Source organism: Cottoperca gobio, chromosome 6, assembly GCF_900634415.1.
Source record: "Cottoperca gobio chromosome 6, fCotGob3.1, whole genome shotgun sequence".
NCBI lineage: Eukaryota > Metazoa > Chordata > Actinopteri > Perciformes > Bovichtidae > Cottoperca > Cottoperca gobio.
Genome location: NC_041360.1, coordinates 9,263,953 through 9,278,232, shown reverse-complemented (window position 1 = coordinate 9,278,232; position 14,280 = coordinate 9,263,953). Strand labels below are relative to the sequence as shown.

At 41.7% G+C, this 14,280-nt stretch overlaps 1 protein-coding gene across 4 annotated transcripts in view; it reads left to right on the top strand.

Moving 5' to 3' along the window:
- The window catches only part of srgap1a (SLIT-ROBO Rho GTPase activating protein 1a), an 80,167-nt gene that overhangs the window by 17,455 nt on the left and 48,432 nt on the right, over positions 1-14,280 (top strand). For 3 of the 4 annotated variants that reach the window (XM_029433451.1, XM_029433450.1, XM_029433454.1), the window contains exons 2-4: positions 11,848-11,923; positions 12,011-12,039; positions 12,642-12,837. In XM_029433451.1, the coding sequence (XP_029289311.1) occupies positions 11,848-11,923; positions 12,011-12,039; positions 12,642-12,837 (301 nt within the window). The remainder of the gene's footprint in view (positions 1-11,847; positions 11,924-12,010; positions 12,040-12,641; positions 12,838-14,280) is intronic. The other variant, XM_029433453.1, reaches the window with a different exon arrangement.

Genomic DNA, 14,280 nt, shown 5'->3' with positions numbered 1-14,280 from the left:
TGTTCTTCTTTGCTGTTTAGTGGCTACAGTGTAAATCGTGAAGGAATGGTCTATTTTTGTCCATGTGGGGGTTTGTTCTAAATTCAACGTATTTGTGCGCCCCTCTGATGTCGGCCCTAATGTACTCCGCTCTGCAAGTTTTAGTTTGGCCGTCGCTGTTTCCCTCTGGCACACACGTGCAGACTGGCCATTCACTGATCCAACCACAGAAAGACATGAAAAGGAACCATGAATCAGTGGAGATAAATCTTTTCGCTCCCTACTGTAGGAAAATGACCACATACACAATATGATTTACTTTTCATTCACTTTAAATTGACTGTTGTAGTCTTATGACCTTTTGGAAGAAATATGCTCCAGATGTTAACATTTTGTTGTCAGGAACTATCCTCCATGTATCATTTAAAGCAGTAGAGGTAAAGTTGCAGTGTGGACTAATTCAGATATTACTTTTTTTATCAGCCAGTCCACCACCTGGCTCTGGGGATGGCAGTGTCAGCAGTGTGAGTCTCTCGACCCGTCTGTCCAAAGCTTTGGTCCAGATTGAAAAAACTTAACGTATATTGGATGGATTGCCATTCATTTGGTACAGATATCCACGGTGTCCAGGGGGAGAATCCTAATGCCTTTGGTGATCCCCAGACTTTTGATCTACTGCCACTAGCAGGTCAGAGGTTTCACTTATCCAATGAAATACCTCAACTTCTACGGGTTGGATTGGCATATCATTTGGTACAGACGTGTGTGTGTGGTTCCAAAAGGATGTATTCCTTTGACAGTGGTGATTCTCCTGACTTTTCTTCTTGCACTAGCCTGGTATTATTTGGAGATACGGTTTGCATCCAGTTGACCCCAGTCTTACACATAACAATGCAGGCTGGGACTGCAGGACATACCTTGATTAAAGCTCAAACCACTAGGAGCTTGCTTGTTACTTTATTCCTGTCCTGTGTTCTTTTTGTTTGTGTTTGTGTTCTCAAAGCCCAGGTCTGAAACTGATCCTCCTGCATTAACATATGTTTGAAGTTCACAGCCTCCCTTCATCTATTGATCTTTTCTTGGAGTCATTAAAAGACGGTTTAAGCTAATCACTGGCCAGGCTTTTTGCTGGTATTTGTTTTCATTAAGTCAAAAGATGAAATATTTGAACATGAGAAGTAGAATGAAAAAATAACCCCACGGCATATTTCCACTTTCCTCTGCTGCAGTAATATGTGGACTTCATTGACGTGAACGGTCCACTACCGCAGCGTTTCTGAAGGGGCACATCGAGGAAGGTGTTTATGGAGATGGAGTGTGTAATAAGGGGGACCACATGCTAACAGAGATCTTTGTGAGGCTCTTCCAACTTGGATGTTATCAAGCATGATACTGTAGCTTCTTACAATCTTAGCTTTTCAGTAATATTCGATGCATGAGACTCATGCATTGAACTTGTAACTGAAGGAATCCTTGGCTTTGAAAGTTTGGATGCAGTTTTCACTGGGTCAAAGTTCATAGGAATTTGAAAGCACATATACCCCACTCTCACACAAACAACTCTGCTGTAAGAAAACAAAAAGGAAAGTTTGCCACATAAAATTAAGAGGTTACTTAAATCTGATTCAGTTACCAAGTGTATTCTTCTTATTTCTTTGGTTGTATGTTGGCTGGGTGATCCAGCTTTGTCAATGACACCTCAGCAGTAGCTGCGTATAGTCATCTCCTCTCCCCCTATACTTTCCTCTGGTCCATCGGTGCCACGGTGTCCCAACTGTGGGAAGACGTTGTCAACCCAAGCCGTGGATCCTGGTGTCCCCGTCCAGCTCTTATGTATCCACGCCGCTGTGTGGGAAGACAGACAAAAGAACAGGTCTTTAAAATAGAGGTGTACATGCTGTGAAGGAAGGCTGATGTACAAACACATCGGGGGAATAGACAGCTGGACAGAGAGGCAGACAGGCAGATGGCTTAAGAAGGCAGCTATGTAGATCGTCTGGCTAGTGACGGACAGATGGATGGACAATAGAGGCAGGTAAGCTGACAGCTTAAGACAAACATTCATACAATTTGGGATGTATCAGAGCATCAAAAGATCCAGATTTGGTTTATTTTCGTAGTCCAGCACAACAATTAAATCTTCTTTTTTTTTGGTTGTTCATGTCTAAACACCAACTGCAATCATAGTTGAGAGACATTTTAATCATAAAACTATGAATTAATTAGTCGTTATGAATGAATTTGAATTGAAAAATCAGTATTTGATCTAATTGTTGATTGTCTATTAGCGGCGATGTGTAACCAATCAGAGAGCGCTGTAGGTGGGACATTGAGTGAGACTGTAGAGTGGTGACCACAGACAGAAAGAGGCAACTGAATGAGAGCCAATGTAGCAATTTTTTCATATTCTATTTTATAGGCTATCGTTTATAAAATATGAAGATACCAATTATGATAAAAATGCTGAATATCCCAACCTATTATCGGTCAGACAGAAATAAGCAGCAGAATTGGAGCGGACCATGGCAGCTTGGAGCTTGCTAACAGAGGCACGAACCTGACCTGAGACCAGACTGTCAAGTGTGCAGTGGAGGGAGACGGGTGGAGAGTAGAGGTCAGGAAATACAAGGGAGAGTGGGGAAATGAGGGCGGGGAGCTTGTTGGTGACAGAGCTGTCAAATAGATTCATCTCCCCCACTGGAAAAGTCTGGTCTGCATACCTGCAATGTAATGCACTCAACCCCCACACAGGTGCACACACTGCACCCTCTACCTGTGTTGTGTGTGTGTGTATTGAGAGTGTATGCAGGTGCGTGGGTGAGGAGCCACATTGTGTGTCTATTAATTTATATGCTCTCTGTGTCTCTTTCTCTCCTCTCCCACCTCCTTGGGGCCCATGAGGAGGGAATATATCCACAGTCTCTTAGAAACAACCCCACCTTCAAACGCATATCCCCGCAGGCCACATAACTGCTCTGCCATTCTTTAGGTTCATCTTTCGGTTTGTATTATTCAAGTCTCTGCCAGCATGCTTCAGTTTAAAATGTGTTTACTGCGAGGGGAAGTAAATATTCCTATAGATGAAAGCTTGCGCTCCTCCGTTCCAGATGTTTTTTTCCGTGTGACACCCTCTTTAAAGGCATTTATCTCTTCAGGTGTCCGACCGCAGAATTTCCATAGTATTGTTACCCCAAACAAACATCCCAACTGTAAGAGCTGTAGGCCTGCCCAGCCAAGTTTCTTGCCTGAGGTTAGCTTTGTTGAGAATGAGAGGCTTACTGACTGCTTTGACATATGAGCTTTAGCCTCTTTATCTCTCCCATCATTAATATCCCCAAACAAAAGGACAAAGGCAGGCTAGATACAAGGCGAGGTGTCATTTTTCATTTGGAAAAATAGAAAAAGTCAGTACACCTGAGGTTTTAGTGTAGTTTTCTAAACTTAAGTGTATGAAAAGGCACCCACACTGGTCCCTTTAGGGCAACAGACAGAGCAGCTGGGTATGGTCTAAATATGAATAAGAAAAGTGGGTGAGTTCTGGCCAAGAGACTAAACCAGATCAATGTATTTCTCACAGATTCTCTTTTCTCTGATGTTGGAGCCACACAGATGTAACCACTTCCCTTCCTGAGCATTACTCGTCCACATTTTTGCCATCCTCAGTGTTAAATTGTAGCAGTGTTACACATTTTGTCCCTCGTTCTGTTTGTGATATTCTGCCGAAAATCTATTTTTTGAGTATCAAATTCTCACTCTCTGCAGACTTCTCTGCAGAGGACAGCAGCTGTGGTCTGCTTTGATTCACAGCAGTTACAAAAGGATTCCACTGGTGACCCAGAGTTACTGCAAAAAAAAGGAAAGAGGAAGAAGCAAAATTGTTCATAGAAAACTTTTCAAACGGCCTCTGTTGTATAAAGACCTGTATTCGCTGTGAAACAGTGGATTTGCTTGTGTGAGCAAAGTACATTTGTACATATCTTTAATGTTAAATTCAACTTTGGTGACCGTTGACAAGCAAATGTGTGCCATTGACCAAAGCACGAAAAGTAACAATCGAACAGTCTTGACATATGAATCAAAAGAGGAGAAGTAGATAATACTGCAGGAGTGACATGAGAGGTTTCTGTTTCTGTTTCTGAGCGTTGACAATTTCCTTTAATGGCATGATTCCATTGCAATCCATTGTTTCAGTCTTTAGGGAAGGAGCAAGCTACAAACCTTTAAGACCCACCTTACATTCCTACAGGTGAAGCATTCCTTTAACAATATACACACACATACATGTATGCAGCGCATTAACACACACATACAGATTTACACAAGCACACATCCAGCCACACAAATCTCTGCCGGTCCATCTGACGGACCAAACACACACCAGACTGGTGTCCAGATCAAACAACATGTGTAGATGTTAACCAGCAGCTGAATAAACATCAGTGCCTCTAAAGTGTGCTTACTTCTCCCAGCATTCAGCTCCTCTATTTTGTTTGGATCAAAACGATGGTCCTCACAGGCCACCGTAATGTCAGCGGTGATTGATCTCCCCTGCTCGCTGCGGGCCTCTCGTCTGTGGGGGCGTTGCCTTAGCAACCGTGGCTTTTTGGCTCATATGCCATTTGGCAGAGCTGTATCTAATTTGCAGAGATTATTGCATTTCACTTATTGAAATGACACATTAAAATATTAGCTTTTTGAATGAAACTGATATGAATTTAAGTGTTTGTTTTGCCCAGTCACAATCGTCTAGTCTAACATCTGTTTTTTGACTGCTATTGTGTTTTTAACAGTTAGCGCAGTTAGCCACAATAGCTGAGCTGTTTCTGAATCAGACTATAAAAACCAGAGAGCAGGAAGGAACCTGAGCTCTTTATGTCTGCCGCCCACAATACTCCCGGGCCCAAGAGAAAAGACAAGAACTCAAATCACCGCCGCTACTGCATTTCCTGTTTTTGTGTGCGTGTTGGAATTGTTGAGAGAAGTAACGCTTTCGTGTGTGTGTCCACGTCAGAGGAAATCATAATTTATGTGCGCTAATAGCAGCTCATCGTCTTCCTAGCCTCAGCAGTATGCATGTGGCAGCATTTACCAACAAACAAAGCTGCCTGTGCAGATAAGCTGCTGTAAAACACACATCTTGTAAATCACTTCACACAAGTAGCACCACACTCCTATTGGATCATAAAATATCCCAAAGGACATTGGTCCAGCTCACAGTGTTAGAAAGAAGCAGAGGATTATGGGCCAGGCTCTTTTCCACTCTGGTTCTCTGGATCACAGTAGCCTACATTGGAACTCTCTCTGTGGTTTTGGAAGCTGCTAACATGTCAGTCAGATGTTGTAATGGGGACCACATTGCCAGTTCTGTATTATTTTGAGATAAAATGCTTTAGTAAAGCTGGCAGTATGCTGTGTATAGTTTGGCTGTGCTTTTATGTGATCGGAGACTCTGTTCAGCCTTGTTGGCAAGTCTGTATAACTTCAGGCAGACCTGGCTCTTCCTCAAGTCGTAACTGTGTTCCTGACAACTTTATTTCAACCAAAATGGGGTTTGTTACTTTTTTTTTGTGCTGTATATGTTTTCTCACAGACCGAGCAGGCAGGACACATGTTGGTGAATAGAAGGAGACCTTGATAATAGTTTAATCTCAGTAGTAATGTGATCTCAGATAAAAAAACCACACCGGAATCAGTGACATATTCCAGCAGTCATGCCCAGATGTAAGGCAGAGGGGGTAGTAGGGTCCAACAATGTCTGACATACCAAGTACATGATGAATTTCTTACTGGTACCACCAACGTAATGAAGTCATGACACGGATTCTCCTTCACAAGGCTGCCCAATGTTCACAAGTAGAAGTGCGTCGTCACTTATTGGTACTGATGAGTCATAATGTCAAATGCAGAAAAGTCTCTCATCTGGGAGATTCTTGCTACACCAATCATGACATTAGTCTAGCCAGTGGGCGTAGTGGCCAAGAGGAGTGTTGGTGACCTACTAATAGTGATGGGAATCTATTCCTGTTACCCGCATGTTTTTCTGATAGCTGCACATTGCAATGGTATGAAACTTGTGTGTTTACGCTTCTGGAAACTTTCAACAAGGAGTCATGGCAGAGAGCAAGAAATGTCCCAAAGCGGGTTTGATTCTATGAAGAAAGATGACAACAGTGCTGCTTGTAGAGTCTGTAAAATTATCATTTCAATTAAGGGTAGAAACGGCACCCCTTACAAATATTTCCTCATTTCATCCATTTTAGATTATGACAGACAGGCTGTCAGTCCACTCTGTTTCCACACTGTGTCCAGACTCAGCAGTTGCGTTGACGCTGAAAACCTGTGTATCAATAAAATCTTATCAATTCCTAATCCCAGCTACAAATATTCTGTAAATTCAAATGCCACCATTGATTGGAGGGTTTTGACCCGATGCTGTTTTACTACAGTACGATTGTGCTTGGTATGCACCGCCCTTATTTTGGATCCTAAGCAACACAAATGTAATATAATACATAATAAAACAAAGAATATAATAATAAACTGATGATTTTCTTACTAAAATGTAATTCTTTAACCCACTGGTACAACGTAAGAAAGGCTTAGGGCCAAATATAGACATAACACATCACACAATACCTGAGGGCACAGAATGCAGCTCTGCGTGCTTCTAGTAAATTTCGTTACATTTTACATTATTTATTTCCAATAGCACTTGTGTTGTCCTCCTCTTTTAAAGATTATGTCTGGTCTAAAGACTTTGCCTTTAACAACTTTCAAAATAAAGTAACTTACATAAAACCATTGTCTCTATCAGTCACAAGACACTTGTCAGTGCTCATTCTAGCAGTCCCTCAAGTGTCTCCCCATCTGGTCCGGGGCCTGGCATGCCAAGCTTTGGGGATAAAACGCTCCATGGCAGCCCAGTGGAACAGTACTGGTAAAGAGTCGGTCACCCTGCGGGCCTTTAGTTCACATCCATCTGCCTCTCGTTAATAGAGTGGGGAGAGACGGCAGAGAGAGCTTCAGGTGACGAGAGAAGACGCGAGCTAGATGGAGGTTCAGAGTGCTTAGAGAAGTGTATTTTACATCTGGGAATGCTAAGGAATAAGCCTCATCAGTAGGAATCTCTTGAACACTGCGACTGCATGGACTGTGCTGGGAGCTTCGTTGGCACAGGTTTAGGCCACATGCTTCAGTAGGCACGAGTCCAACTTAATATCTTCCACATTCCTATCTACGATCATTCCTGCATGTCTTTTCTCTTTAATATCGAATCTAAACATTGTGTATCCAAGCCAAGAAAGCCAAGTCTTTTGTACTGGCATATTAATGTAGGGCATCCTTCATAGGCAGGAATGCAAATGAGTGCAGTCAATGGTTTGAAAAACTCCTAACAAAATGTGTTCAGACATTAGTAGGTACATCAGATCAAATAGATCCCTGGTCAGCACAAGACTCAACATAAAAACCAACTCACTGCATAGTGAGTCATGCTCAGTGGAAATTAGCAACGTGGTAGGCCCATCTTTTACTAGTCCAATTGGATAAAACCACTTTTATTGTATATTTTTTGCCATATGGCATGCATTTATCAAAGAAGCAAGAACATGAATGAGTGCCCGCTATAATTAAATATGGCAGTAGGGCCTTGTTGGATTATGAGAATACTCAAAAGATGTCAGAGGAAGACGTGCTGTGGATGCTCAGCTCCTTCTGGCATGTGATCCCACTCCAACTGTAATTGAAAGCTTGTGCTCCGTTAAAAACTGATCGGCTATTTCGTAATTACCTCTGATGGTATTTATCCTGTCTTGTATCCAGCCTCTAGAAAAGGCATGGACAACTCCCCCATTCCCAAACCCGAGATCTAAAGCAGATGGTTGGGCTGGGCACCCCCCTGCATCATCCCTCCCTAGGCCTCAGCTGCTATTTCAGGTGCTGCTGATGAGCCACTCTGCATGTGGAAATGCAGCCCTGGGACTGATGTGGTACGGCGTGTCCCAGATGGCTGTTAGTGGAGAGTGTAATCAACTAAGAGAAACCGTAGAAACTCTGAGATTTTGTCTGTCTGTCTTTCATGGTACCCATTGAGTAATACTCAGTAAAAGTAACATGTGCTTTTTAGACATATTGATTCACAGCAAGGTTAATTGGGAGCATCAGGAGAAAGCATATTGTTGGGTTTAAGAGAGAAAGAAAAAAACATGTCTCTGTGGCCCTCTGACAGTGGGTGAGTTGTTTTTACTGAAGCCCAGTTTCTCTCTCTGGAGGTCAACAATGTGGGTCAGTACCCATCCTGCTTACAAGGCAGTTTCTTTGACAATAGAACAGGCTTATCTGTCAAATCAGAAGCCATTCTGAACTGCAACTTCGGACATATTTGTCGCCATGAATGGGGTTATGGGAAGTATGCGATGTGGCCTCCAAAGGAGCAATTGGATAACATCCAGTTCAGAAACAAAAGGGCTTTGGTCCAAACTGATCACCACAGAGAGCCAAACAGCGCTCTCTCATTGTCCATATCGACATCATGTGCGTTGGGCCACATTGACTGGATGTCCATCAGTCAGCTGGAATTGTTGCTGACAACTTTATAGGCCCTGTTTTAATTCTGAAAGCCGCTATCCACTCCTGTCAACATGAACCTGATTATGGTTATAATAATCCGTGTAGCTTTGGTAGTTTGTTTGCTAGATACGGAGAGAGAATTGCAGTGACAGTCAGTTATTATTTTTTTGGCATCATTACACTGTTTCTTTCTGTATCCTGTAGTGTCATTTCTCAACACCGTTCACAGGTGCTCTCATCTCCCCTCTGCTCCTCAGTCTGAAAGGGATCACAGAGGGCTTTGATGCCTCCCCTCCACGCACTCTCCCCACAACCAAATCCCTCGGCACAGAGACCTCCACACGTGTTTACCATACAGATGACCTCAGAACGACAGGAATGCACCATGTTATAGTAGAGCAACACTCACTATGACTGTAAAAAGGATCTAACTTGAGAAACACTTTGGATTACAGTGGGTAAAGGGCCAGTCTGCTGGCCGTGTTAGTTCTGTAAGAAGGCCGCTGATAGCTGATGTTGCCTGCAGCAGGGGATTCCTATGAAGCATCAGTATCATCAAAGGAAGATGTTTGGCTGTCGTCAAACACTGCAGTGACTTAGTTATTTATTTCAAATCTTTGCTTATTGGATAAGATAACTTTGACTTTTTTGGATTGCTTTTGTGATAATTTATTTTCTTTCTTTTGTAAATTTACATTACTTTTCTTCTCCTGTTTCGAACCCACCCACTACAAGGAGGTGCACCAGCAAATCAGCTTGCTTGATAGGGATTTCCGCACGACACACTTTTGAGATTTACGGAGATGATCGCGTCAGCTCCTATGTGACCTACAGTTAGGTACCCTTAACACTCCTCTTGGCTAGGTTCGCAAGGTCATTTATCTATATCTTCGGTAAAGCATAATTCCAGTTTACTCAGTTTGGTCTTTGCAGATTAAACTTCCATTATTATTGTCACTAAACATGTTGTACTAATAATCAATGATCACTGTTTTTTATCACATTTTAGTCACACAATTTAGTTGTCCTCATTGACGCACTATATATTTTCCAGTATCTGGAACTGAACAAGTATACGTCGTGATTCGATCATTGCTTTTAAATTATACTTGTTTACCAAGACGATCAGTAATTCTTCAGCGGCTGTAATGTAACCATTGATTGAATCCCTATTTTAGATTCATCTAACAAAAGACAGATGGATTACAACGGCTGTGTGATTCACTATATTGAAGTTGAAGAATTGTAGGCGACAGAAAGTTGCCTGCTGAGTAGCATGAGGCGCAGGCATATGGAAAGCAGTTTGGAAAGCAGTGATTTTGAGTTAAAACACCATCTTAGTATGGAAGGAAGGCACAAATAGAGAGAAAAAGATGCATTTTCAAATGTATCTGCCTTACTGTGGTTATGACCCTGTTTTGACTCTGTTGTCACAGCTCAATTTTCTTAAACTAAAAAAGTGAGTTTCATACCCCATCCTAGTTTCAGGAAGTGCCAAACATGTAATTTTCTCTGACAGGTGGTTGCCTTTTAACATTAATTCTTCCATACTACAGCTTCAGCCAGTGTTTGACTTGGAAAATGAATGATTTAATGAGTTTCCGTGTGCAGTCATGAATGTAATTGTGTTAAATGATCCAGTACGCTCCTTTGTGTCAGTGCCATGGTAGCTTTGTTTTAATCCCCACATCCTCTGGAGATGGAAGCAATTGCAAAGTTTACCCATTCATCAAAAAGGCCTGGTGGACTTTAATGCAGTCGCATTTAAAACCAACCTCCTTCATAGTGCTCATCGGTGGTCTCCCAGTTTTGTCAATGGCATGGTGTTCCTAATGTTGATGTTTTGAGTTCTTGATTGTAGTCCAGCTTCTGCTTTGCTGTTGAAATCCCATGGTCCACGTTAATGATGTCCGTAGTTCACTTTGTTTGAGTTTAACTGCTGTGATAAGCATTCATTCGGATTAAGTATAGCTGAAACGCCTCCCTTGTGTCCAGTCTGTCTCTGTCTAAGTGGTTTATTTCCTTGCGGGTGCCAGAAGGAAGAAGCTGCTACTTGTAAATGCAAAAAATAATCAACCGTTTCAAACAGGCAAACATGTATAACTTATCAAGATTGTGAGAAGACTTAATACTGATGGATGAAGCGGAGCCTTTTGGTAATTTGATTACTGCATTAAAGATATAGCTCTCACCCCTCTTTGACCGGAAGCTTTCTAATTGAGTCAGCAGTTGATTGGCCATCAAGTATCTTGACGTACTGAACTATTGATGGTATCCCATAAAGGCTCTTAGGGATCTTTAGGCTTTTTTCACAAAGGCATTTGTTGCTGTCTAATTGTCTTGTCAAATACTTATCTTTGTTTCAGTCCACTTTACTTTCATATTAATGAGAGCATTCATTAAGCAGCAGGTTGGCCGCGCATGCAGTTTACGGTTGCTGTTCCCCTAGCTCTGGTTTAGCTTAGTCTCTAGTTCAAGTACTGTTGAAGACAAAATATGGAAATAAACAGAAACATGTTTTCCTTAATCTTTACAGCTCAGTAGGTGGTCAGACTGAGTGTTTTTGCCACAAACAGATAGGTACACATTTATAGGAGCAAATGCACACAAAAAAGATTTCTAATGTTGCAATCAATTCAAATTACAGAGATAGCTACACAGCGACAGATCTTAGTCACCAAAGGAGGAAAAATAGGCAGTGCCCAAATTATAGCCATACAGCCATAAAAGCCAGTCGGACCTCCCTGTCAGGGTCTGACATACACTAAACAGGACAAACGATGAATTACAAAATTGATACAGATACTTTCAGAAAACTGTTAATTAGTTATAGCTGCTACTAAGGAGCTAGAAGACTGCGTTATGCCTCCATTAAATACAGTGTTTGTTTCTCTGAAGCCCTCCACTCGTGTCAGATAAACAGTTAACTGTAAAAGCACTGGGATGTTTTTCTCTTAAGGAAAGTGATCAATGCCTAAGAAAGCATATACACATATATGAGAACCCTTCATTGATGTGGGCACAATACAATGCACATTAAACTTGGCCCTGAAACAATTACCCTCATCCTGTTCAGTGGATCTTATTATCGTTATTTTCCATATTTTGTCTGTGTGCCAAGAAGCAGCCAGTAAGTACCTTAAAAGCATTAGCCTCTTTATAACGGCACTGTGAGTAGTATAAACCATTTGTGAAGCCTTAGTGTTTTTTAACTTTAATATGAAGGATGTATCTGAGCCCTTCTCTATTGGTGTCCATGTGGCTCTAAATCATCTCATTAATCTGTTTCCTCTGCTGAAGATGTCTGGCCCAGGACATCTTCCATTAGGAGAGATCCATTATACATGGTGGACCTGGCCGGAGAGGGCGCACGGAGGTGTGTGTCTGTGCATGTGCGTGTGTGTGTGTGTTTGTTCCAATTGTCAGCTGAGGATGTTAATTTAAATGAGGGGCACTCCGACAGGTGTGATTCCTCAGAAAGGACCTCAGAGGGTAATTTACCTGCACACACAACTTGTTTTTAGTGAGGCCTGCTGTCGCCCCTCTGCTTTTATAAGTGGCATGGGATTTTAGGTGTGTGTGTGTGTGTGTGTGTGTGTGTGTGTGTGTGTGTGTGTGTGTGTGTGTGTGTGTGTGTGTGTGTGTGTGTGTGTGTGTGTGTGTGTGTGTGTGTGTGTGTGTGTGTGTGTGTGTGAGAGAGAGATATTTGCAGTCTTAATGAAACACCTGAGACCTGTTTTGCCAACCTCTCATCTCTACAAGCATTCAGACATATGACTAAAGGATGATAAGCTGCATTGGGCTGTTCTGTTGCACTGATGTGTATATGTATGTATGTGTATATGCTGTGCTGTAACTCGGCCCACACGTCTTGCTGATTCTTTGTTTGGCTTCTTTTCGATGGATTTTAGATGCATAATGTTTGCATTCTGATTTGTATATCTGGGTTGTGCACTTTAATAGTTAACATTTGAAAGAGTGTTGAAATTGCAAGAACAGTGATCATGTTTTAAGAGTATCTGTAACTGTTGCAATTATACTCGTTTTTTAGCCTTCAGGTTCTGGCTCCATCCTAATATATTTGTTCTCCTCAGAGATCCGGGCCCAGTTGGTGGAGCAGCAGAAATGTCTGGACCAGCAGACGGAGATGAGGGTCCAGCTGCTGCAGGACCTGCAGGACTTCTTCAGGAAGAAGGCAGAGATTGAGATGGAATACTCCAGAAACCTGGAGAAACTGGCCGAACGCTTTATGGCAAAGACCCGCAGCACCAAGGATCACCAGCAGTACAAGTAAGGAAACGCTGTCTTAGTGTTTGTCTGTGTTTATGTCATCTGCGTTCATTTATGGGCCACAGAATACTCTTTGTTTATCAGAATGATTGTCATTCTTAGTCTGCTGTTTCTTTTATTGTGGCGACCAGATGAAAGTCATACTGGATTGTAATGTAATGTTGATGGCATCTCTGTGTTCTGATTGGATTATTATGCAAATGAGCTTTATCAATCTTCATTTCTTAATCAAAGCCCCCAAAGAGCAGCTCAGTGGTGATTTTTTTATTTCTGACATTTATCTTTCAATCAATCTCAAAGGCCCTCTGAAATTCTAGTGCTAGACAGCCTCCTGTCCTTAGTCCTGTCTTTACCTCTCTAGCATAGTAGATTTATCTATACAAAACTATTGCTTTGTTTCACATTATGCAATGTTTACGTTAACGCCTGTGGTTTTAGCCCATACTGTCACACTAACGTATCTGGGGAGCTTCATGAATAATCTATCCTGACTTTTCGTTTCGCCACAATACAATACAGTACTTTATTGTACAGTTTGTACTGTGCAGGAAACTTTTTCTGGGGAGAATTGACGCTTTCTTTTTGACATCTTTCTGATCTCTATTGAAAATCACAAAGTTTCAACACCAAAACAACAGCTTTTCAAGTTCAATATCTTTTTATGTATATGTAAATGTTGATACCTTTTTTTTATAGGAACATATTTTGGCCAATACTGAAATACTAATTACTGAGTATTTAGTTTTGATTCCACGCGCTACTTATTAATAATTGAACACTGTCACTGTGTCATTAAAAAGAAAAAGTATAAGAAGTGGAAGAATATACTAAACATTGAATTTAATTTGGTCTTCATCTCATAGAGAGTTAACCTGGCAGAGGCACATGAAAAAAGATCTAATCAAATGAGATCTTATACCAAACTGTTTAGAGGAAGCGTGTCTCCCTCCCTCACCACCTCCCGCCTTCTATCTTTATGGGGCATCACAGTTTGACTCCGAGCCTTTTTAAGGATCTTGACACAGTTAAGCCTGCTGTAGATGTTGGCCTTATTACACTGTTAGGAGTCTGCTCATGGAAAAAGCAGACATTAGCATATTGTTTGAACTTGTGGTGGGAAACGAAAATAAAACGTATGTTTGTCCTCGCCGTCTGCACATAGCCACCGCGCTCTGTCTGAAGCTTCAATGGCTGTAGCAGCTGTGTGTGCCCATGTCTGTGACTGGTGAAGGGACTCTGGTATGTCACTCTGTGGTTTTCATCGCGTGATGTACAGTCTGGTCACTTCATTCACAGGGTAAACATTCAAGGAGCATATTTCTTAAGTAAATACAAGATGTCTGAATAACCTTCCTGTGGGTTTTAAATCACTTGGACTGTATTTTTTGTGTTCACATAAACAGCACGCGTACAGTAAGGCTTCTGTGCTCTCCATATTCTCTC